General features: G+C 48.5%; 1 protein-coding gene across 1 annotated transcript; it reads right to left on the reverse strand.

The window, feature by feature from the left end:
- Positions 1–14,901: 14,901 nt before the first annotated feature.
- LOC101321464 (protein FAM163A) lies at positions 14,902–23,533 on the reverse strand. Its single transcript, XM_033854197.2, has 4 exons — positions 23,461–23,533; positions 19,800–19,820; positions 18,658–18,772; positions 14,902–18,052 (listed from the first exon to the last, which is right to left on the reverse strand). Exons 3-4 carry the CDS (start codon positions 18,748–18,750, stop codon positions 17,642–17,644), a joined length of 504 nt encoding a protein of 167 aa, XP_033710088.1. The 5' UTR covers positions 18,751–18,772; positions 19,800–19,820; positions 23,461–23,533; the 3' UTR covers positions 14,902–17,641.
- Between the last annotated feature and the right edge of the window lie 208 nt (positions 23,534–23,741).

The raw sequence follows: 23,741 nt of genomic DNA on the forward strand, positions 1-23,741 counted from the left end.
GGCATCCCCCTTCTTCCTTATGTAACCATGATTGTGTTTGCATTTGTTTCTTATAGATGTTGAAGAAAGTGCCTTATTCAAATTAGTTGTGTGGTTTTACGAAAAATACATCTCCTTAATTTTTCTCCATTGACTCATTCTTGATTATAGTTCCCCAAGTAGCAAGTTTATAGAAATGGGCATATGGTCATTAATGATGGGGAAGGAAACTGCCCTCCTTTGGTAACAAGTTCAAGAGCTAAAGAATCCTGTGAGTGTCAGGAGGCACCAGGCCATCAGTTGCAGGCCTCATTTAGCATTCTTCCTTTGCTCTTTCTACTTAACGAGGTTTTCTTCAGTAGGAGAGAGGGAGGGCTTGTAAGTAGAGCTCTGGGAATTGCTCCTAACCTAGGTGTGCTGATTGGGAATGTGTTAATCTTAAGAGTGGACATTTTTCAGTTGTGTGTCGGGGGTGGGAGAGGACAGTGTGTTAAGAATTTCTGCGGTAAAATGTTGTCAAACCAGAGTTAGAGCGCAGAAGCACCTGAATATCCATCTCAGCCCCTCACCCACCCTTCTCCCAGCTTTCTGTCCCCACTGTTTGTACCCCACTAAAAACAACAGACCTATCGACATTTTATTGAACAATTTTCCACCAAATCTGAATTCAGTTTTGAAAATCTGATTTATTCCTGCAGTTTAGAAAAATAGGAACTCTTGGGAGTCAGCATGTCTTAAGTAAGAGCTTTCAGTGGAATGGGCTAAAGTCAAAGGACAAGATGAGCCTGAAGGCAAAGAACATAGGGTTTTCAGCAACGTGATTTTTTAATTCATAAACTCACAACTAGAGGATGTTAAGATACTTCTCCAAATACGTAGGAACAGACTTAAGCCTCAATACTGTGAAAACTGCTTAATAAGGAAGAGAGGTGCTATGAGTTATTTAGTTACTGTAGGAATTGTAATTTTAAATAGTGTACGATAAAAATGATGTCAAGTCTGAAGTTGCAGTCTGGGTCATGGAACGTTTGATGCAGAAGCTGACAATGGTTCTTTGCTTGACCAAACTTTAGTCAGCCTCCTGAATATTTTTCTAGGCCTATCTGTGTACTTCTTTGGAAAACACAGTTTTAGCAAGAATCCTGCTAAGTCAATTTAACTAGAACCCCACACCCTCAATATCCTACCTGGCTCCTCATCTTCCAGCATCCCCTAGGTGATGTCTGATCACTCTGGCCTGATAGGTCAGTTTAGCCAGAACCCCCGTTTCCTTGGTGTTTCCTCTTAGTTGTTTTCCATCCCTGCTCCTTGGTTATAAATTCCTCCTTGCCCAAGCTGTATTTGGAGTTGAACCCAATCTCTCCCCACTGTGACATCCCACTGCAGTGGTCCCTATACCTATAATGAGGGTCCTGAATCAAGTCTGCCTTACCATTTTTAACATGCGTCATTGGATATTTTTTTCTTTAACAAAGTAGCTTCATCAAGCTAAACTAGGGAATGATCTTAGCTACTGAGTGAAGTCCTTAGCTACTTAAGGAGATCCTGTTTCATATATGGGCAGGGCACACTTTACTGAAGAATCCACCCACATGATACATGAATTTAGGGCCTCCGGAGGCCCTAATCCACACAAACAGTACAAATGAGACACAAATCGTCTTTTTTGACCTGTAGCCTGACACTTTTTAGGATCCCTGATTTTCTAATATACAAACCAGTACTTAAGATGAACCGTCAACTCTGTAATGCCTTTTATTATTATATTACCTAAGATGCCATTTTAACATCTTTTTGTAACTCCAAACATGTAACAATAATAGAATAAATTCAAGGGAAATTGAAAGACACAGAGCCATCAATCATCACTAATCATTAGAGAAATGCAAATCAAAACTACAATGAGGTACCACCTCACACCAGTCAGAATGGCCGTCATTAAAAGTCGACAACAGGGCTTCCCTGGTGGCGCAGTGGTTGAGAGTCCGCCTGCCAATGCAGGGGACACGGGTTCGTGCCCCGGTCCGGGAGGATTCAACATGCCGCGGAGCGGCTGGGCCCGTGAGCCATGGCCGCTGGGCCTGCGCGTCCGGATCCTGTGCTCTGCAGTGGGAGGGGCCACAACGGTGAGACGCCCGCGTACCACAAAAAAAAAAAAAAAAAAAGTCGACAACAAATGCTGGAGAGGGTGTGGAAAAAGGGAACCTTCTATACTGTTGGTGGGAATCTAAGTTGGTGCAGCCACTATGGAAAACAGTACGGAGGGTCCTCAGAAAACTAAAAATAGAATTACCATATGATCTTACAATCCCACTCCTGGGCATATACCCAGACAAAATTCTAATTTGAAAAGATACATGCACCCCTATGATCATAGCAGCACTATTCACAATAGCTAAGGCATGGAAACAACCTAAATGTCCATTGACAGATGAATGGATAAAGAAGATGTGGTATGTATATACAATGGAGTATTACTCAACCATAAAAAAGAATGAAATAATGCCATCTGCAGTAACATGGATGGACCTAGAGATTATCATACTAAGTGAAGAAAGTCAGAAAGACAAATACCATATGATATCACTTACATGTGGAATCTAAAATATGACACAAATGAACCTATCTACAAAACAGAAACAGACTCACAGGCATAGAGAACAGACTTGTGGTGGCCAAGGGGGTGAGGCAGGGAACGATTGGGAGTTTGGGATTAGCAGATGCAAACTATTATATATAGGATGGATAAACAACAAGGTCCTATTGTATAGCACAGGGGACTATATTTAATATCCTGTGATAGACCATAATGGAAAAGAATATGAAGAAGAATGTATATACGTATAACTGAATCAATTTGCTGTATAGCAGAAATTAACACATTGTAAATCAACTATACTTCAATAAAGTTAAAAAACAAAAATAACACAAAGCCAAGAGATGCACCTTTAAGGATCAGAGACGGTACAAACAAAGTGCCGAGTGGGGCTAAAGCCATAGGCCTCCTGGGCCTGCATCCAGTCAGGCAGAGGCTCTGGTGTGCCCCATGTGAGGCACACCAGTTTGGTTATATAAGCAAGATGGCTGCTAGGCAAGCCCTGCAAAGTTAGTATTGTTATCCACAAAAAGTCAGTAATTCTTTGGTTTCAAGCAGCTTTTTAAAAAAACATCTTGTTTGAATGCCTCCTGTAAGTATGCTACAAGTTAGTTTCATAATTTCTTATATGCCATGTAGTTTGGCTGGAGAAAGATAATTTGAATATGCCCCACTGTCTTTGTGATTATAGCCAGTAATTTCATCACACGATGTGGGGCTATAATTACTTGTCAGACACATTACTGAACAGTGCAAACGTATGCTTCTGGTTACTAAATCACCATGTTGGTCTATTGTCAATGATATTGCACAACATTTTATCAATTTTTCATCCATTTGTTTATGAGTTTCACTGAGAAAGTAAGCTGTATGTAGAATATTCTCCAGGTAAAATCTAGATGAATGGCTTTTAGAAGAATGTCAGTACGCTTACAGGAAACTAACGAAGAAGTAACAAAAAAACTTTAGCGACTGCATTTGATTTGAAAATTTAAGTATACAGCAGCAGCCAGAATAAACAGGAGCCACAGCACAAGAGCTGGTGCCATTTTTTACATTATACTCTTGGTAGGTATAGGAAGAAAAATGATTCTCCCCCTTGTTTTAATTAAAAAATATCACCCCAAATAATCACTACAAGTGAACTCGAGGTAATAGTCTTTCTTCCTATAGAGTTGTCTTTAAACTTAATGCCTGAATTAGCAAATTTAAACAAAGAAGGAAAGTACCTTTGACAAGCGCCATCAGTTCAATGGTTATTATTTAGTGGTGAAAGTCTGGGGCATGATTACCAAGTGGTTAGCTATTCCAATTACAAAAGAAACAGCATAGATAAGGTGTATATTTCTTCAATCAGATTTTCACCATATTGCTTTCTGAGTGACCAGGAATTCTCAGAAATTTCTCAGAAAGCAAGAAAAGCAGAGGCACAGATGAATTCATCATCAGTCCAGCATGCTGTCAAAACCATTAGTGTTCTTTTCATATGACTAAATGTCCCTTTGTTTTATTAAATAATAATGAATATTATTTAATAAGGGTTGTTAGCATTTATATTGTACTTCTTTTCTTCATACACTCTGTTCTTTATTATATCTGATTCATAAGTGTTCTTATACATAATTTTGGAATTATTTCCTCCCCATGATAGTTTGAGGTGGCAAAGTTGACTTTTTTTTTTTTTTTTTTTTTTTTGCGGTACGCGTGCGGAGCACAGGCTCCGGACGCGCAGGCTCAGCGGCCATGGCTCACGGGCCCAGCCGCTCTGCGGCATGTGGGATCTTCCCGGACCGGGGCACGAACCCATGTCCCCTGCCTCGGCAGGCGGACTCTCAACCACTGCGCCACCAGGGGAGCCCTGACATCTTATTTTTAATGCATCTGTACAAGATTTGAAAAATTCCTAATAAGACTAAAAACGAAAGACTCATGACCTAAATGGAAATACCTGTTACTGAGTCCAAGCTTGTACTGCTCACCGCACGACAGGCCAGTAAGTCGAGAGACGAGTTGATGGGGCAAAGAATAGCAACTTTATGCCGAAAGCCAGCAGGCCAAGAAGATGGTGAACCCGTGTCACAAAGGACCATCCTGCCTGAGTTAGAATTCAGGCTTCTTTTATACTAAAAGGGGAGGGAGCAGAGTCAAGCATTTCCTGGTTCCCATCAGCCTCTGGGAGGATGTGATAATTTCTTTCCTCCTGCAGTCATTCACAGGTGGGCCTGGTCAGGATGATTCCTGCGAAGCATTTTAGCTTAATGCTCATTACCTGGGAGGCAGGGTTCCCAGAGATGGGCCATTATGTATAATTTAAGCTTATAGGCAACATTCCTTTAGTGATTAACCTGTAATAGAATACGAAGGTTCTTCCCTATTACATACTTAAAAATTAAATACAGTGTTTAAAGATTATTTTGTTAACTAATAGCACCCCAAATAATCATAGGAAGATTAAAATTATGATATCTAATCTCTTATCTGCTTTGAATTATTTATTTTTCCAGGTTTATTGAGGTATAATTGGCAAATAAACTAATATATTTCAGGTGTACAACATGATGATTTGATATACGTATATTGTGAAATGATCACCACAGTCGTTAACATATTCATCAACTTACATAGTTACCCTTTTTTGTGGTGAGAACATAAGATTTACTCTCTTAGCAAATTTCAAGTATACAATACAGTATTAGCTGCAGTCACCATGCTGTACCTTAGATTTCCAGCACCTACAGCTGAAAGTTTTGACCAACATCTCCTTATTATTATTTACATTTTAATAAGTGGTGTTTATCTCAAAAAGAATATAATGTTATTCTCCTAAATGTATCTTTCTTCATATTCATATCAACTGTCAATTTATTTCCCTATTAAGTGTTTTCAAGTTCATATTTTTTACATAAAATTAACAACTTTCACAAACGTAACTGATTCAGTATTTTACTCTTACAATGATAACTGTTTATTAAATTAAATGATAGATTTTTCAAACCTATCACATATGGTGATTTTAACTTTGAGTTACATTATAGACTTCGTTTACATATTTGAAAGTGAATATTCACATTTAACAAAAAGTCAGAGTGACCTACTTCACTGAATTACTGTAGCTGCTCAAACATCATTTACTGAGAATCTATCTTTCCCCCACTGATCTGAAGTGCCACTTTGTCACAAACTTAGTTCCCATATGTGTTTGTGCCTGTTTCTGAATTTTCTTTTCTGATCCATTGAGCTGGTCATTAGGCATAAACACCACAGTTTTAATTATTGGAGCTTTAATACTGGTGGTGGTTCATTTATTTATTTTTACGAAGTTCCTACCATTATTACTTATTTTTTCAAATGAACTTTAAAATCGCCTTGTCTAAAAAAGATTAGAGTTTTTCATGGGGATTGTATTACAATTTTTAATGATCTGGTGGGAAACTGGCATCTTCCTGACATTTACTCTGCATATCCAAGAAGCAAATAAACTGCTTAGTTTGGGTTGTCTTGTTTTTTTGATTACACCGTAGCTAGAAGAGGCTAGAAAATGTGCTTCTCAAATCTAAAAACCTACCGTACGCTGAAGTCCTTAGCTTTTGCGCTATAAAAGCATCAATTTTATTCACACTCAAATATAAGAGTGATCCCTCCGTCCCTCCCCACCCAACCCCCAATAGTGGGAGAGTTTATTCATCTTTGGAATCACTCAGTTCACTGAGGATCTTCACAGAAAACAATACTGCCTGTGCTGTTCGCTAACTACCATGGTTCTCTGTGAAAGGAAGCCCCTCTCCCATGGAATTCTGATTATTTTGCAAATAATGATGAATAACCGAAGTTCTATGAGAATATTTGTTCCTGGCCTAAGGCTGTAAATGCCCTCTTACCAAGGCTATTGGTGGTCTTTAAGTCTTCTCCTAGTAACCCCCCGCCATCCTGTAATGCTCTTTCTCCTCCCCTGACTTTGCTTTCTGTAATCTTAGGCATGAGGCTACCTTCAGTTCAGTGAATATTTCCCAAGTGCCCACCGTGTGCCGAGAACTGAACAGAACATTGGCTATCTCAATGACTTAGGAAAAATCAAAACTTTCACCTGGGGCTTCCCTGGTGGCGCAGTGGTTGTGGGTTCGCCTGCCGATGTGGGGGACATGGGTTCGTGCCCCGGTCCGGGGAGATCCTGCATGCCGCGGAGTGGCTGGGCCCGTGTGTCATGGCCGGGCCCGTGAGTCATGGCCGCTGAGCCTGCGCGTCCGGAGCCTGTGCTCCGCAACGGGAAAATACTTTCACCTGGTTTGGGAGAATATTTTCTTCCACCCCCAAAGTTGGTAATCTTGAATAGGATCTTGCCTCTTCTATCTGTGGGAAGTATGACCAAGAATTTATATTTGGCAGAATGTCCTTCTTGCTGACAGTCACATACCCATAAACAACATGCTGTCCAAAGTCTGAAAGAAGGAGATTGATATTTGGGGGCTTAATAGCATCGTGGTTTCAAGAGGCTACAGGAGGGGTCACCAGCCCTGCATTAGAGATGATCGACCCCACCAGAGCCTGCAAATCACTCATTGCAGCAGACTATCTTCCCAGTTGTGTTTTGGGGCTGGTTATTCCCTGACAGGGTTTCATCTGACAGCACCCAAACACAAAACACAGAAAGAAAATGCAAGTGTTCCTCTGAGGGGGTGACCCTATCAGGCCCAGTGGGAAGGTGACAGCTGCCCTTCAGAAAGGTCTTGAAGAGATATGATCTAACGGGGAGAGAAAACTGGGTGCAGAGCATGCACAGGTATGGTCCAGACAGCACTCAGTCCCCATAATTTGCCCCTCCCTACATCCTGGTTCCCTACATCCTGGTGGGCAGCATCGAGCCTAAGTTTACAGCACACAGAACACTAAATAAAGACTAGTGGGGTGGCTTGTTCAAGTCCATGGATGGCCTTTTGCAGAGGAAGGATTTAAACTTCTAGATTTATGTTGTTTAGTGTTTTAAATAACTCTCCATACACCAACCCCACCTGGTAGCATCAGCTGTCAGGAATTTTCATAGTCATATAGCAAAAACACACTATATTAAAAAGCAAAAATAGACAGTTTTTTGAGTTCACAGATATACTTGGGAAAAATGAGTAAATGACTTTTGCTTACCATTTTCACTCTGTTTTCTAATTCCCAGTGGTCTTGGGATCCCATGTTTTGTCTAAAGTTTAGAGCAGATGTCTATGGGAGCAGTAGAAATGCCCCTGTGGGAAAAAACACAACTAGGCATTGTAATTTAAAATTTGCTCTAGTTTGGGCTTCCCTGGTGGCGCAGTGGTTGAGAGTCCGCCTGCCGATGCAGGGGACACAGGTTCGTGCCCCGGTCCGGGAAGATCCCACATGCCGCAGAGCAGCTGGGCCCGTGAGCCATGGCTGCTGAGCCTGAGCGTCTGGAGCCTGTGCTCCGCAACGGGAGAGGCCACAGCAGTGAGAGGCCCGCGTACCGCAAAAAAAAAAAAAAAAAAAAAAAAAAATTTGCTCTAGTTTAACATTCTTAAAATATTGAAAAGTGGAGTGAACGCTGGTTCCATTCATCAGGTGACGCTGCGGATAATCTGTGGGGGAAGGGAGGCTTGCTGAGCCGTGCCTGCCTGGTTTGATCATCCCCATCACGACTGCCCTGCCGAGGTCTACCAAATTCCACACTCCCCTCCTCCTCAAAGCTGCCGAGGGCTGGTTGTGACCTGGCCACCACCATTGCTGAGGCGATGAAATGACAGGGTTTGGCTCTGTCAGCCACGTGGGGAACAGACACAAACGCATGCATGACCAAGCCCTGTTCCATTTGGCCCAGAAGCTGTAAACATACTTTCTTGTAGAACCACAAAGCTGTAGCAAGTCCTGGATCCTCCATGTCCTTCTTGCCCTTCCTGGAAACACTCCTGGCTTTCCTAGTTTGGTACTTGTGGCTCCAGTGTCTAAGAAGCTGACACTCAAGGGGGAGTTATGACTCCCTTTTTATTTGTAAGTACCTCCCACCTAGATATTTTCTGTAGCTCAGTCCTTTTCTTCCCATTGGTAGAGAAGCAGCAGGGGCTTAAGTTTTCTGAGAATGAGAAGACAAATTCAAGCTCTTGCCCTTCAACATTTACCTGTGATTGACTCAATCATAGTTGCCAAGCACCGTCGGGTCATGCTCTGTCAGGGCTGGCTTTGCTCTGTAACGATCACCTTAGACTCCAAAGTTGTCTGGTTATCCCTCAAAACAGGACACTTTTTTCCCCTGTCAGATGGTTTCTAACGGCTGATGGAAGAAATTTTCTCATATTGAGGGATGTGGAAGTCATTCCAGCTTGTACGCGATTTGGCTTGAACTTTATGCCAACTAGGACAGTCTGTCTGTGGCCCATCACACATACATTGTACATCTGCCCTAACCATTAAAGAAGAGGTGCACTGTGCAGAAGTAAAGAATGTCCGTTTTGAAGATAAAGATAAATGCCTCCCTTCCTGGGACATCAATGCTAGTACTCCTTTGATGATAAGGCTCCCTTCCCAGGCGCCAAGGCCATACTGACTCACTGTGTATTTGCTAATCTGTCTTTTTTGGAAAACTTGAAGGAATGTACCCCTGTCATGTTTGTTGTTCTTCGTTCTGATAAGATATAAAACTGTGCTGAAAACCATGCTTTCTGGAGGAATTCCTCAGAGCTACTGAGAGGCTGTCTCCAGGGCTCTAGTTCTCAGTTTGGCTTGAGTAAAACTCCCCTCTATTTTTAGATTGGTTATCGATTACTTGCGTTGACAGTGCATTGAGGTGGGGTTGACTATGTGACCTCTGACTGTCTTCTGGCCCTAGGACTCTGTGATCCTGACAGCTGAGATCGACTCTTAGAGTCTATCTTCTTTCTTCTTGTGTCTCTTTAATTCACCACATTATGTACCTTCACCTCCTCAAGGCCTTTAACCTAGCACATCCTCTGCATGTCTCTACCTGTCTCTGCTTGAATTTCAGTCTCTCTTCGTTGTCTACAAATTGCCTTGATCAATGGTTTCTTGTCTCAGTGACCTGAGACCCATCTGCAATGGATTGAATGCTTGTGTCTCCCCAAGATTTATGTATTGACATCCTACCCCACAACGTAATGGTATTAGAAGGTGGGGTCTTTGGGGGGGCAGTGATTAGGTCATGAGGGTGGAGCCCTCATGAATAGGATAGCGCCCTTATAAAAGAGGCCCCAGAGAGCTCTCTCGTCCCTTCCACCATATGAGGACACAGTGAGAAGATGGCCATCTATGAACTGGGAAGTGGGCCCTCACCAGACGTCATATTTGAAAATACCTAGATCTTGACTTCCCAGCCTCCAGAACTGTGAGAAATAAATGTTTGTTGCTTAAGGCACCTATCTATGGTCATTTGTCAGCCTGAGCTGACTTAGCAACTTCGCTCTTTCTAACATGAGGACAATGTCTGGCAGGAAAGAAGTGCTGAGGCTGGTATCAACTTCCTAAAGTAATGGTGCCACATCTGGCAGCCGCTGAACACTGCCCCTTCCTGTCTTTGACCATGCCAGTCTGAGGATAATCAGCTCCATCTTCTACCCTTTGAGTCTCCAGTCTCTGTTTTAGTCCAGGGCAAGTGAATACCTGGAGGGTTTAGTATTTTACCTGTGAAATATGTGTTAATTTTCCACCCTGGAGTATAAACCTCTTGAGGGCAGGGGTGGTACTTTTCAGTTATATTTCTCCAGCTCCTAGCACAATGTTTGTTACCTAGTGTTGCATCCCCAGCAAATGCTAGTTGAATGAACAGTTTTGCCTATGTTAGTCCTTCTCTCTCATGGCTGTTTTCCACAATTTGTGCCCTTTGGCCTTCCTGCCTAGCTCAGCTTGGGAGCACTTTGGTTCACCCTTAGAACTGGGCACATGGCTCAAAGCTGTGGACACGGCTGCAGAGGGAACCACTTGGGTCACCAAGGGAATGATGGTTTCTGGCCCCTGAACTTCATTTATAACTTTCTGCAACACATCAGTTCCTGAAAGTTACAAACGAGTCAGGTTTCTGACAACCAGGTTGTTTTGTCTTTACTGAAACGTTCTGACATCATTTGATTGGACTTTGAGAACCAATAGGCTCCTTACACTTTGGCTTTGAGTTTCATTGCCTAGAAGCTTCTAAAAAAAGGGGGCGTAAAATACCAAAATGAAATGATTGGAATAGCTGTATAGTCTAAATCCCTCATTTTACAGATGGGGAAACTGAGGGACTAAGTGACCATCTAAGGCCACGTGGTTATTAGTGCAAAACTGAGACCAGAGTCTAGATCCTGAGCCCTTGGATACTGCCTTCTCTACTGGAGAAAGCTAGCAAGTGAACTGGAGAAGCACAGTATTAAAAGAACCTACTGTGACAGCAAAAACATAGCATGGCGGGGCGGTGAGGGTAAAAAAGTAGCTTTAGAATGTGTTTGAACTTAAGTTGTTACCAAATTTAAAGAAGTAAAACTTGCAGTTATAAGATTAAAAGTCCTGGAGATGTAATGTACAGCATGGTGACTATAGTTAACAATACTGTATTAAAAAATATATAGATTGTATATGGGATAGTTGCTAAGAGAATAGATCTTAAAAGTCTCATCAAAAAACAACTGCAAATGTGTACCTATATGTGCTAATGGCCTTTAAACTTATTGTGGTGATCATCTTGCATTATATACAGATATTAAATTATGTTGCACACCTAAAATTAATACAATGTCATATGTCAACTGTATTTCAAATAAATAAATAAATCAGTCCACTGCTGAACCAATGCCACTGAATCATACACCTCGAAATGGTTAAAATTGTAAATTTTTGTTACAGATATTTCACCACAACAAAAAATATTCAAAAAAGAATTATCTGATAGGAACCTATGCTGGCTGACACTGTTTCTCCCTCTAGCCTTCTGCCTGCTGGCCTTGTGGGGAGAAGACTGCTTCCTACTTGCAGCACAGAAGCCTCTTTGCCTGTGGAGGGTCCCCAGGCAGAAGCTGTGACCCAGCCCCAGGGCCGGGAGGATCCAAATGCGGCAGCATCTCAGGAGACTCAGCCTCTCTTCAGTTAGGCTTCTGAGCACGGGCCTCAGCAGGCTTCCCCCCAAGGGCTCTGCTCACAGCTGGGTACGTACCTGCACGTGACTGCCGGGAAGGTACTCACTTATTCTCACAGTTTGGTATAATTTAACAGACAAAAAAACTTTTCAAAATGTAGAGTTACAAAGTCAAAATAATATAACCAGGCATACACTGAAAAGCTTTGTTTCTACCTTCATCTTATTGATTCCCCACTCCCTCCCAATAGGAAGCCATTTGTATTTGTTTTTTATGTATCCTTCCGATGTCCAACCTTTTATATTACCACTTTTTGACCTCACTGGAAATTCTCAATTCTTAAATTTTCTTTTTTGGGTTCCTGCTCATTTGTTGTCACCAGCTCAGGGCTCCTCCTCAGATGGGGGTACCGGGGCCACATATGGTGGGAAGGAGGCAAGAGGAGGGTGAGGGTCTGGTGAGACCCTCGGTGTCTATGCAGGGGCCTGGGCTTTGGGGTCTTCTGACCATGCTGGATTCCTTTGGTTGGGCCCTATATGTTTGGAGAAAGAATTCAGAGGATGTTGTGAGGAGGGTCAGGCCTCTGCTATAATTTCAGGATGTTTGATTAGACCCGGAACACAGATCTTCTCAGGGAATGATCTTTTGATAGAAACAAGGATGGAATTCCCAATGGGTAGAAAGAAAACCTCTGGCCCAAGGCAAAACGCAGCCCAGGAGGATATGCAGATATTGGGATGGGTTGGCCCGGATGTGGGACCTGGCTCGTACCTGCAGGCAGGCCAGCACACGAGCCCTGTGTGCCTCCAAGGCCTCAGGCGCCCATGGCCGGCGCTGGATGAGCTGTGTCGTCTTCTGTTGAGACTTGGAGGGGAAGGTGATCTCAGATGCCCAATGCGATCCAGCCACCCGGCTTCTGGATGTTCACCCCTGTGAAGACTGGAACTGTCCTGCCCACTGGGTGGAGCAGGCCTGGGAGCCAGTGAGCTCGGGGAGAAGGCTGCCTCATCTACCTGCCAACTCCTGGCTGTGGCTGTGGTTCCCTGCTGGGGGTAGTGGTGGTGATGGTAGTGTGTGTGTAGGAAGGAGGTGGGGGGGATGACAGGATGGAGAAGAAGTTGGGAGCCAAGTACTTCCCTGGAGGCCTGGGCAGATTGTCCCCAAGAGACCAGCCACCCTTGGAAAAGGTCATCCTGGGGAAGCAGGCTCGCCTGGGACTGTGGGGGGCAGTTTGCTTGAGAAAGGGGGACTTCCGCCTTGATTAGGGCAGGGTGAATGTTCGTCTCGTAAGCTTCAGGAAGAGTTCACGGCTGCCCAACAAATGGGTTAAAAGGCAGAAAATATTATCCTTAAGAATATTCATGATAAGTCTGTTATTCTTGAATGCATTTGAATTTGTTTGTTGGACAGTGCTTTCACAGACTGGGAGGACGCTGAGATTTTTCAGAGCCTGTGTGTGGTTGCTTTTGATGATCTTGCCTTTTAGAGATTAGAAGGGGGAGGTGCCATTCTCCACCCTCCTCCCACCCTCACCCAGGACCCTGCCCTGCTCAGGAGTCCTGCCTGAGGAAGAGTTCGAGAGAACCCCCCCGGGGGTGGAGTCGTGGCCTCCTCAGCTACACTGTTATTGTGGGGAACAGTGGGTTGTCTGCAGATGGCCTCTCCCTTTGGTTGGGCCCTATGTTCGAGAAGAGTTCAGAAGACTTTGTGAAGAGGTTCAGGCCTCTGTTTAACCTTGAGTTGTGTAGTTAGATCCAGAACAAAACTCAGGATCAAAGTGTCAACATTATACTTACAGGTTCTCTTTCCTCCCATCTAAAAAGCACTGGGAGAGGCAGGTCCAGTTCTCCTCTGGTTTCCTAACTCTGTGAAGATGCAGATGGTGTCCTACAGAAGCACATTCCCATTCCTCCCAGCCAGACACTGGGACTCCCTCCCTCCTGCTCTTTCTCCCGCTCTCACCTCCCCACTAACACCTGGGAGCAGAGCAGCCAGATGTCTAGCAAGTTCTGAGTGAGGCTCAGCAGGGCCACGGATGGACAGTCTGGGGAGTCCAGGCTCAAGAGGAGGAGCTGGATGTCCTCTGGAGCCCTTCTGACCTGACTTTCAAACCCAAGCCTTGAACTTGGAAACCAGTGAAATACGCACAGCGCCAAGCTGAGCGCTGAGCCGTTGTACGTACGAATATTCTCTCCCTCGTTCGTACAATTTACTGGGGCAAATGTGAGGCCAAAATTCAGGCCTAGGTTGATAGGACCCTTGGTCTCTCAAAGAGTCACAAGCAGTTATGAGGGAGTTTCCAAATGAAGGGAGAGGCAGTGATGGGCAGAGAGGTGGTCCTGGCAGCGTCTGGAACAGGCAGGGAGAAGTGGCGAGGGAGGAGAGGCTCTGGAAGGCTTGGGGGAGAGATGAAAAAGAGCCCCCAGGAGGCTTCCACCCTGATGCCTGAGCAATCCCAGCTGCCTCCACAGCTCAGACTTGAGTCCCCACCAAATCCTACTAACGACAATGGCTACCGTGTGCGCCAGGCTCACGTAATTTTCACAGCAATGGAATAAGGTAGGCATTGTGAGCCCAATTGTACAGATGAGGAAACTGAGACACAGAGAGGTCCAAAAAGTTCCCTAAAGTCACATGGTAAGTGGTGGAACCAGAGTTCAAAGTGAAGTCTAACACAAAACTCCACCCTCAGACCACCAGGACTAGATTGCGGGGATGTTAGGTCACAGGGAAAGAGGAGGCTTTGTGACCCAGCAGCTCTTCCTTCCCTGATTCCTGTGGTGCTCAGCACACCAGCTGTGGCTGGGGGACGAGGGGCTGGACGGTGCTGTGTGCTGGGCACCCTGAGACACCCAGAGGCCTCCTCCGACTTTAGAGCGGGGACCTTGACCCGAATTACAGGTAGGACCCCAGGGGCCTGGACAGTGAGGGTGGAGTGGAGGCAGGCTGCTCCCCAGGGCTCCGCACCATTGACTGAGCTCCTTCCGCCTCAGGGACAGCCGTGGCTACCCTTCAATCCCCTTTCCCAACAAATGACACATCCTTCCTGGATGAAAGCTCCAACGGAGGCAAGGAAAGGGATGGAGGTGTCGGGTAGAGGACACGGTGTCGGGGTGGACATGGCAGAGGGAAGCAGGAAGGGAGAGGAAGCTGGTAGATCTCAGTGTTGAAAAAGGACATGCTGGGCGATGAGAAGGGGCTTTCACTCTTAAATCCATGCCCAGCTGCCCCTTCCCCAGGTAAAGAACGGAGGACCCTGTGGGATTTCTATGTCCAATTCCTCCTTTATTTTGACATTCACTTAGCTGTGACTCCAAGTTATCAAAGACGCAGGACAAGAAATCTGTAGCAGGAGCAGTGAAGTGGGGGTGGAGCGAAAAGGCGGAGAGAGCAGGGTGTCCCCTGCCTCTCCTCTTCCTGTTTAGGGTGCAGTTTGAAAAGTGTCCACATAGTGTCCCAGAGCACAGACTCGGCAGCTAAAAAGTACAGTGCGGTTGAGTGGGGTGAGCTTCCTCTTCCACAGGCAAGGCCCTTGTGGCTGCAGGGAGGCGGGCAGGCAACCTTGAGCCTGTGCCCTGAGCAACGTGCGGCTGTGTGGCGAGGGCCGCGGCCACCATCTCTCCAATGCCCCAAACTCAGATTTTGATATGTGGGTTGATTTAGGCTGGGAAAGCTCTAGGAGGAGACAGGATTGCACGAGGTGCTTTTCACTCAGGGACCCCAACAGGTCAGGGCCAAGAAGCAGGTGAGAGTTGACTGGGTCTTGATTTCTCCCAAGGCGGGTGGGACTGGAACTTCTGGGTGAGGAGGGGCAGCCCCTGCTGTGGTTGTGTGACCGTGGAATCCCAGGGCGGCAAGCAAGGCACTGGGGCTGGTCGTCAGGAAGCGGCGAGGATGCCCAGGCCCAGCAGCTAGTGTCAAGGGGGCGTGCTTAGCCCAGTAAGGGCTGGCAGTGGGATGGGCATGAAAAGCTGCCGTCCTCAGCTGGTCCCTCTCGGCTCTGAAACACAGCTCATTACCCCACCTAGAGCTGTCTCCTGGTAGCAGAGAAATGTTATCATTTGAGGTCACTCAGTGGGACGGTCAAACATGTCTGCTTTCCACTGATGATTAAAATGGTTTTGCCTGCGAACCCTGTGTTTTACTGTGGTCTTTCATGCATTAACACAAATCTCTGCACACAGGATCAGGCAGTTGGCAAGTGCATCCAGCCCCTGCCAGGACTGTGGCAAGAAGAGTGGTCTGGCTGGCTTCATGGAGCATTAAAGGGTCCTCAGAGTCCACCTGCGCAAGTCTCATTTCCCTGGAGGAAATGGAATCTCAGAGGAGATAAGAGACTGGTCCTAGAGCTCCTCTGATTCTCAACCCTGTGATCCTCGATTACAGGTTGAGATGCAAGGTGACAAGTGCCCAGAGCGATGCAAAAGGAGCGGCGAATTCTCTTCCCCTTCCCCAGCTTCACCCTCCCTGTCGCAAATGCAAAAATCAAGATTTCAGCAGAGGGGCCAGCTCCCTCCCTGCCCCACGCTCTGCACCATTCGGTGACGCAAGAGAGTCTGGGGGTTCCTAATGCCCTTAGGAAGTGGGGGGACAGCCACCCCTCACTGCAGAGGCAACTGGGAAACTCATCAGATGCATTCACTCAAGCAGCATAAGGCCACAGCTGAGTTACAACTGGGAGTTGGACTGGGGCTAGAGTGACACAGCAATAAACAGGCCCCTGTCCTGTGACTGGGGGGTGGGTCAGCGGAGGGAGGGCAGCCAGCATGGAACCTGATTGCTAAGTCAAATCCCTCCCATCCTCAGAGCGAGGGCTGCCATCCGTGGTGAAACGAAGGGGTCCTGCTCTGTGGCCTCGTGGCTGATGCCCAGGGAGAACACCAGGTCTCTGGAGGGGCTTCCGTGGCTTCCACGCAGCAGCATTATCCCAGGGGAGACTCCGCAGGCTCTTCCTGTACCAGCCAGCTGGCTGCCGTGGGGATTGGCCGCCACCTTGATCGCCTTTCGCTCCTGCTGTCTGGAGTCAGATTTTTCTTTCTAGTTGGTACATCAGAGACCCTTCCGCCCTGCAGCTCCTGCAGGTGGCAAAGTCCTGGTGTGCACTGTTGGTGACAGGCCCGTGTGCACACACCTGGGAATGCACACGTCCTCGCAGGGCTGCATCCACGCACAGTGCTCAGCGTGGCGGACCAGGGCCCCGAGACCATCAGCAGGCTTTCCTTTGCTAAGCTACTCAAACTTTAGTAACAAAACTTGCAAAAGGTTCTCCAGCCAGGGCAGCTGGTTCCCGAGGCAGAGAAAGAGGATTTGTGGGGAGACATCCATTTTGGGTGCATTTCTCACAAATAACCTTATGCCACAGCCTTTAAAGCCCAGTCGACGTGTTCTGTGAAAACAGAGGCAGATGCAGATGTGATGTGTTTCAGGAAGCAATACCCGTGTTGGAACAGCTACAGGGAGTGCAGTCTCTAGAACAGGCGAAGTACAAAACTAGATTGTGAACTAGCTCTTGGATTCATTTCAGCAAGCAGGTCCGGAAGAGTCCCTTTAACCCCTTCCTCTCCCTTCTCGAGTTCTGCCAATGCCTCAGCTCTGGCCTCTCCCTTTGCCCTACACACCCCCCTTTCTCCTTCCATCCTCCAAGGACTCCGGAGACCCCCAGAGCCTTTGCTCAGCTTTCCTCTGGTCCAGCAAAGCCAGGGGACTGAGGGAAGTGAGAGGGTGGTGGCAGTGCTGGCACTGGCCACAGGACAGTCCCAACAGAGAAACTGTCTAAGCTGCCAACGTGACCTGTCAGGCCGCCACCTGTGGACCGCGGGGCCAGGCCCTGCCCTGGTTCTTAATGCCCTCAATAGCCTGAATCCGGGTGAGCCCTCCACTGTGGGAAAAGGAAAGCCAGGAAAACTGAGACCGTCCCTGTGGGCCGTGCTGGGGGGTGTCGTCCGCTGTCCCCATTGCTCCTGCTGGGGCAGCAAGCGCTGGTGCGTGGCGGGGGTGGAAGGGGTTACACGTCTGTGCTAATAGCCCTTGGATTGGTGAAGGCCTCACGGCCAGAGCCTGGCCACGTCACCGGGTAACTCTGGGGCGCTGCCAGTTGGAGGCATGGGGGTCCCCCCTCCTTGTAGTATGTGGGAGCAAAGGAGAGCCTCTCGCCTCCGCCCCCGTTGGGCAGCATGTCAGCCGTCCGTATGTAAAAGGGAGAGCTGTATAGGGAGCAGGCTGTGCAGTGGCTGGCCGCCACCCCGCACGGCTGGCCGCAGGGCTCTCTGGTGGGAGGCGCCAGGCCGCCTCGGCCGTCCAGGGCCTGGGAGCTGCAGGCATTGCAGGTGGGGCCTCTGCGGTGTGCGGGCAGGTCGTGATCCTCCTCCTCCTCCTCGCGTGCATCCTCGGCTCTGCTCCTCTTGCAGCAGTAATACTGAGGGGAGAGTGGGGAGGGCTGCCTGAGGGCTGAATGCCCCCCTCTGGCTGCGCACAGGTGCCCACGGCCCTGCTCCGCTGAGGACCCCGCGCCAGGCGCTTGGTTGGCCCCGGAGAGAAAACTCAACACCAGAGGCCCACGGTCCACAGCAATGTCCTCCCAGCCCTGCAAGACCAGTTCCTTCCCTCTTCCTCCCCCTACTTCCTAGTGCATTGACTGCAGGCGGAGGCTGAGAGAGCGGGGAGGCAGAGAGGGAGGGACATACAGATCCTACTAAGCACAGGCTGGGGTGCGGGGAGCTGCTTTCAGAGTCTCCCCACATGGTGCCCTTCCCAGCACTCCAGAAATCTCAGACGCGCGGGAGACACAACACAGTGACCCGGTATTTTCCCAGCTCACTCTCTTGGGTGCCGAAGTGTGCAGGGCGTGAGGGGAACATAGCTCCCTTCTGACAGCCCCCCAACTCCCAGCCCCCTTGACTTACGCCTCCCACATTCCACGGCTTTGGGCTTTGTCACGCCCGCAGTGGGCCTCCAGGTTCTGCCCCCATGTTGGGGACGCGGTTTGCTGGTGGCCTCTGGCCACAGGCCCAGGGGACTGACCTGGAGCCTACAGTAGCACAGGACGGCGATGATGCAGAGGAGAATGACCGTAGCTAGGATTCCGCCAGTGATCACAACTGTTCCCGCTGTCATCCGCCCGACGCCCCATCAAACTCTGCAAAGACGTGTGCGGAAAGGTGAGGGGCAGCTGCCCTCCTGGGCATGGGGCCAGGAGCCCTCCTGGAACTTTCTCAGCTGAAGGCATGGGGGACCCGCGAGCAGGGAGGGCCCTGGGCACTGGAACACCAGGGGCTTCCTGAAGACAGAGGGTAGCTGTGGCCTGGGCCAGCCTAACCTGGGGGGCTTATAGCTGCGGAAGGGAAGAGAGGAGGCACAGAGCTAACTGAAGGTGTGATTCTGCTCCCTGTTTCCATCCAGTTTCAAAGGTTCTTGCTGTCTTTCTGCTTTAATTCTCTTCTCCCTCTCCTCTCCCCTCTCCCCTCTGTTCACATCAGGCTTAACCCTCACCCCTTCCCCTACCCCACGGGGCCGAGACACAGAGAATAATAACTTCTGTTCACTGAGGCCTTAGTCTGTGTGAGGCACTGTGTTAAGTGCTCCCCTGGTTATCTCAGTTAACCCTCAAAATAACCTTTTGAAAAAAAAATAACCTTTTGAGATAGTTCTTGATTATCCTTATCTCACTCACGATGAACTGGGGCTTTGACTGATGTGGCTAAGAGTCCACCCAGCCTGGTTCACCCCGGTGGCCATGCTCTTAACCACTGCCCTCTGGGGCACAAGAGCTGACGGTCCCCGAGCCCTTGACCCAGGTGGAGGGGACAGGGTCTGAACCTCAGAAGTTCCACCCTGGCTCCAACTCATTTGAGGGGCGTATCTCCTCTCTTTCCAATTCTTGGGGGAAAACAAGGGCAAGGCGAGCTCAGGGGGAGCTGGCAGGCACATTCTGGCCCCTGGAAGGTTGGGGCGAGGCTGGCCAGACGGGTCCTGCTAATGGGGGCTAACAGGTGGAGGTGCGCTCCGGACGTGAGGCTGTCTGAGGGCCGAATCCCCTTTCAGGCCACTGAACGGGGATTCCTGACCCCCCAAGGCACACGGGGACCAAGGTGGGCTGTGTCAATGGAGCAGGAACGTGTGAGGAGACTTGGCATCTTGAGGACAGAATGACTGTAAGCACTTACGTTCATAAAGGGAACGGTGACCTGCAAGACAATGAAAGGGACGGAGATGTTGTTAGAAGAGTGTTAGCTTGAAAAAGGCCCCAAGGGTTAGATTAATCCCTGAGCTCCACCTCACCTCACCCTGCTCTCTCACCATGGGCTCTATCATCAACAGGCCTAGAGGTCCCAAATCTGCAGCTCCAGCTGTGTCTCCAACTGCTTAGTGGACAGACTTGTCCCTCAGATGCCCACACTGGCACCTCGAACCCAATTATGACAGGCTGTCATCGCCCTCTCTCCAAGTGGGCTCCCCGCCTCCAACCCCTCTGTTAGTGGTTCCACCAGGGCTGCCACAAAGGGTTTTGCAGGCTGTTGGTTACTCGAAGGGTAAGTGAGGGCTGGAACGCCAGCTGCTCAGGAAGCCGGGCGCCCTGCTGTGCTCACCTGGGGAAGGAGCACCTGTCTTCACCCAGACACCATCTGTTCCTCACCATTGTGCTCCTGGAGCCCTGTGTGCACCTGGCTCCGCTTCTAAATCACTCAAAGTGCTCACAGGGCGGTCTGTGGACCACAGCCTGGCAGCACCTGGAAGCTGGTTAGAAATGTAGCCTCTCAGGCCCCACCACAGGCCTAATGAGTCAGAACCTGCGTTTTAACAAGGTCCCGGGTGATTATTTGCATATTAGAGTTTGACAAAGCTGTGGCGTGTTCCCCTAGATGCCCAGACTTTCAAATCCTCAAATTCTTCTTTGGTTTCTTCCAGTCTTCTGTTCTTCACACCAATTATGACTCTGCACCGCATACCTGCACTGGTGCAAAGGTTTCCTAACAGATCTCGCCGGTTTTGTCTCTGAGCACCCTTCACATCACCCACAGTTAGCCCTTCGTCATGCCCCTGCACCCCTCTTCCTCCGGAGACTTTTAGACTGAGCTTCAGAGGCCTTGCCCTCTCCCACTTCCCTGCATGCTCACCACCAATTATCTTTTCTTCCTCACCGCCCACTGTCCCCCCTGCATGAATCCTCTGCCCATCAGGTAGTCTCAGTTCTTAAGAAGCTTATAGCCAAGTGATGAAAAGACACTTAATATACCTTACGAACCAGAGATGCACAGACCAGGGGCTGTGGGAACACAGAGGAGGGGGCAGCTAACCACTCGGGGAAAAGTTCCATGGAACATGTTATATTTGAGCTGACTCCTAAAGGCTGAATGGGGGCTTGTCCAGTAGACCAGGTGGAGAGGATGGAATGCACGGTCCAGGAGTGTGAAAGAACACAGAGGCTCCGGGAACTGTAAGGAATCCGGGAAGGCTGGGGGTAGGGATGAAGCTGGAGAGGCTGTAAGGCAGGCAAGGAATTAGGATTTAACTCTCTTGAAGACAGTGGGGGTTCCTGAAGGGTTTCGGTAGGGGAGAGCATGCTCTCACTGTCTCCATCTATTTAAATTCTGCCCATCCTTCAAGGCTCTAAGAAGCCTTCCCTGACTGCCTCATGGTGATGCACTCTCTCCTGCTGGAATTCTACTGTAATGCCTTTCCATGTGCCACTTTTCAAATCCTGTCTTGGTATGATGCTTGTCAACTTTCATGTGGGAACATCTCGACTCCTGTGCTAAATTATGAGTCCTCTGGGATCAGGAGTTGCATCTTATACTGTAGCCTATCCTCCTGCAGCATTATACACAGTGCCTGGCACACAGCGGGTACTTAAAAGTTTGGTAATCATCTCACCATACAGCATTTCTTTCACAGGCCTGGCAGTAATGACTCTGATCTGCCACCAGAGGGCAGCAAGTTGTATCTCTCCGCTCACATCTGATACGCAGACCAGAGCATCCTTGTTCAAGACCAATTTGACTTTGCCCAAATGCACAGTGAGCCATGCTTCAGGGTTCACTGGGGTATTCGCTGGGGGCGGGCAGGTGAACCTCAGCCTTGGGAGGACTTACACACCATCACAGCCACACCACTCCACCCTCCCCTGCTTCCCCTGCATGCTCACCCCTGAGGGCTGCTCAGGAGACAGAGAGGCCTAGTGACCTGAAGTTGGAGGAGGCAGCCGTGGTCCACTCTACTGAAAGTTTTGGCCTAGTCCCCTGGGATGTGTCCAGGCTGTTTTAGAGAACGGGGAATTATGAAGCCATACAAGAACAGAGCCCTCCCTTCTTTGCCCTCCATGCCTGGCCTCCCTCTTTCAGTACCAAGAAGACTGCACAGCAGAAGTGGCCTGGAAATGGGGAGCACTGCAGTGCAGGCAGAGCTACAGGGCTGAAGGCCCATTCAGGGCCCAACTGTGCCGCTTAGCGGACATCCCATCTTGGAAACTGACCTTCTTTCTCGTGGTAAAAGAGCGATTACCAAAAAACTCAGGAAAAAGATTCATGTATGTGAGGGCCCCTTGTAACCTCTAAGATGTCCTTCAAACACGGTTATTTGTGGGGAGAAGGAAGGCCCAGACATTCTGTGATCACTTAAGTCTGGCCTGACAGTCAGAAACCAAGAAGGCACATGTGAAGTGCATGTGGTCAACTAGCCAGGTCCCAGCCAGCTTCCCAGAGGGCCCAGTCCTGGTGGTGCAACTTAGCATTTAAATTCCCACACCCAGTGGCTCTCTATGATTTCAGGGGTGCTTATTTTCTCTTTGCAACTAGATGCATATGATCACAATAACTCCCTGAATCTAAACAGCATTCACTGTACAGTTTACAACGTGTTTCCATTTCTGTCCCCATTTATGACGGGCAGGTTCTAAGATGGCCCCAAATGAGCCTCTCCCCTGGCAGTCATGCCTTGTGTACTCCCCTCCCCTTGAGGAGGGGTGCCACCTGTGACCTGCCTCTAACTAACAGAATACAGCAAAGGGGATGGGATGTCACTCTGTGAGTAGATTCTCAAAGATTCTGACTTCCCTCTTGTGAGCCAGCTCTCGCCCTGGCTGGTTTTGATGCAGCAAGTTGGATTCTGGCGAGGCCCATGTTGTAGCAAGGAACTGAGGATGGCCTCTGGCCCTCAGTCCAATGGACAGCAGGGTGTTAAAGCTATCAATCCAATGGCCCAAAAGGAACCGAACGGCCACTTAAGTGAGAGTGGAAGTGAATCCCTCCCCAGTTGAGCTTTCAGATTACACTGTAATCCCAGTGGACACCTTGAATGCAGCCTCATGACCAACCCTGAAACGGTGAACCAGCTGGCGATGCTTGGATTCCTAACTCACAGAAACTGTGAGATAATCGATGTGTGTTCTTGCAAGCTGCTAAATTGTGGTAGTTTGTTATACAGCGCAAGATAACTAACACACCTCCTTTGAACCATACAAAAACCCCACTCACAGGAGGGAAAGCCAGACCTTTATACGATTTGCCTAAAGTCATACAATAGCAAGTGTCTGAGTCAGGACCCAAGGGCCAGTGCTGTGGAGTTTCTGTCGCACCAGTTGCCTGATTAATTTCCTCAGGCCTTGAGAACAAGGTCCCTATGTTCCCTCGCAGGGTCTAGGAGCTCTGGACAGAATGGATTCAGTAGTGACCAACTCAGGGGCTGAGGACAGCCAACAAGGACAAACCTGTTGCCAACTGCAGACCCCCGGGGCCCGCCCTCTGTGACCAGGACTTTCTGGAGCTCCCTCTCCACCAACACCTCTCTCTACCCGGCATCCGGGCACCTTCTCCTGTGCCTCACACTTACGTGAAACAGCTGGAGCAGCGACGGCCCAGTCACGCAGGCTGTGCCTGAGCAGACAGCAGCTGGGGGCACGTCATGGCCAAGGGTGTCAGTCCCTGACAGAGAAGAGAGGGGAAGGTCAGTGAGAGCTGGAAAGGGAGGCTGAGAGGACAGACGGGCACACGCTGGCACCTGGTCGTGACCCCAGGACATCCCCAAGGGGGCTTGTTTCCTGACCTCCACGGCTGCCTTGGTCTGAGGTCCCTGAGCCTAAGAACCTGAGGTCAGACCTCTAAGGCCACATC

The sequence above is a fragment of the Tursiops truncatus genome, chromosome 1 (genome assembly GCF_011762595.2).
Source record: "Tursiops truncatus isolate mTurTru1 chromosome 1, mTurTru1.mat.Y, whole genome shotgun sequence".
Classification (NCBI taxonomy): Eukaryota; Metazoa; Chordata; class Mammalia; order Artiodactyla; family Delphinidae; genus Tursiops; species Tursiops truncatus.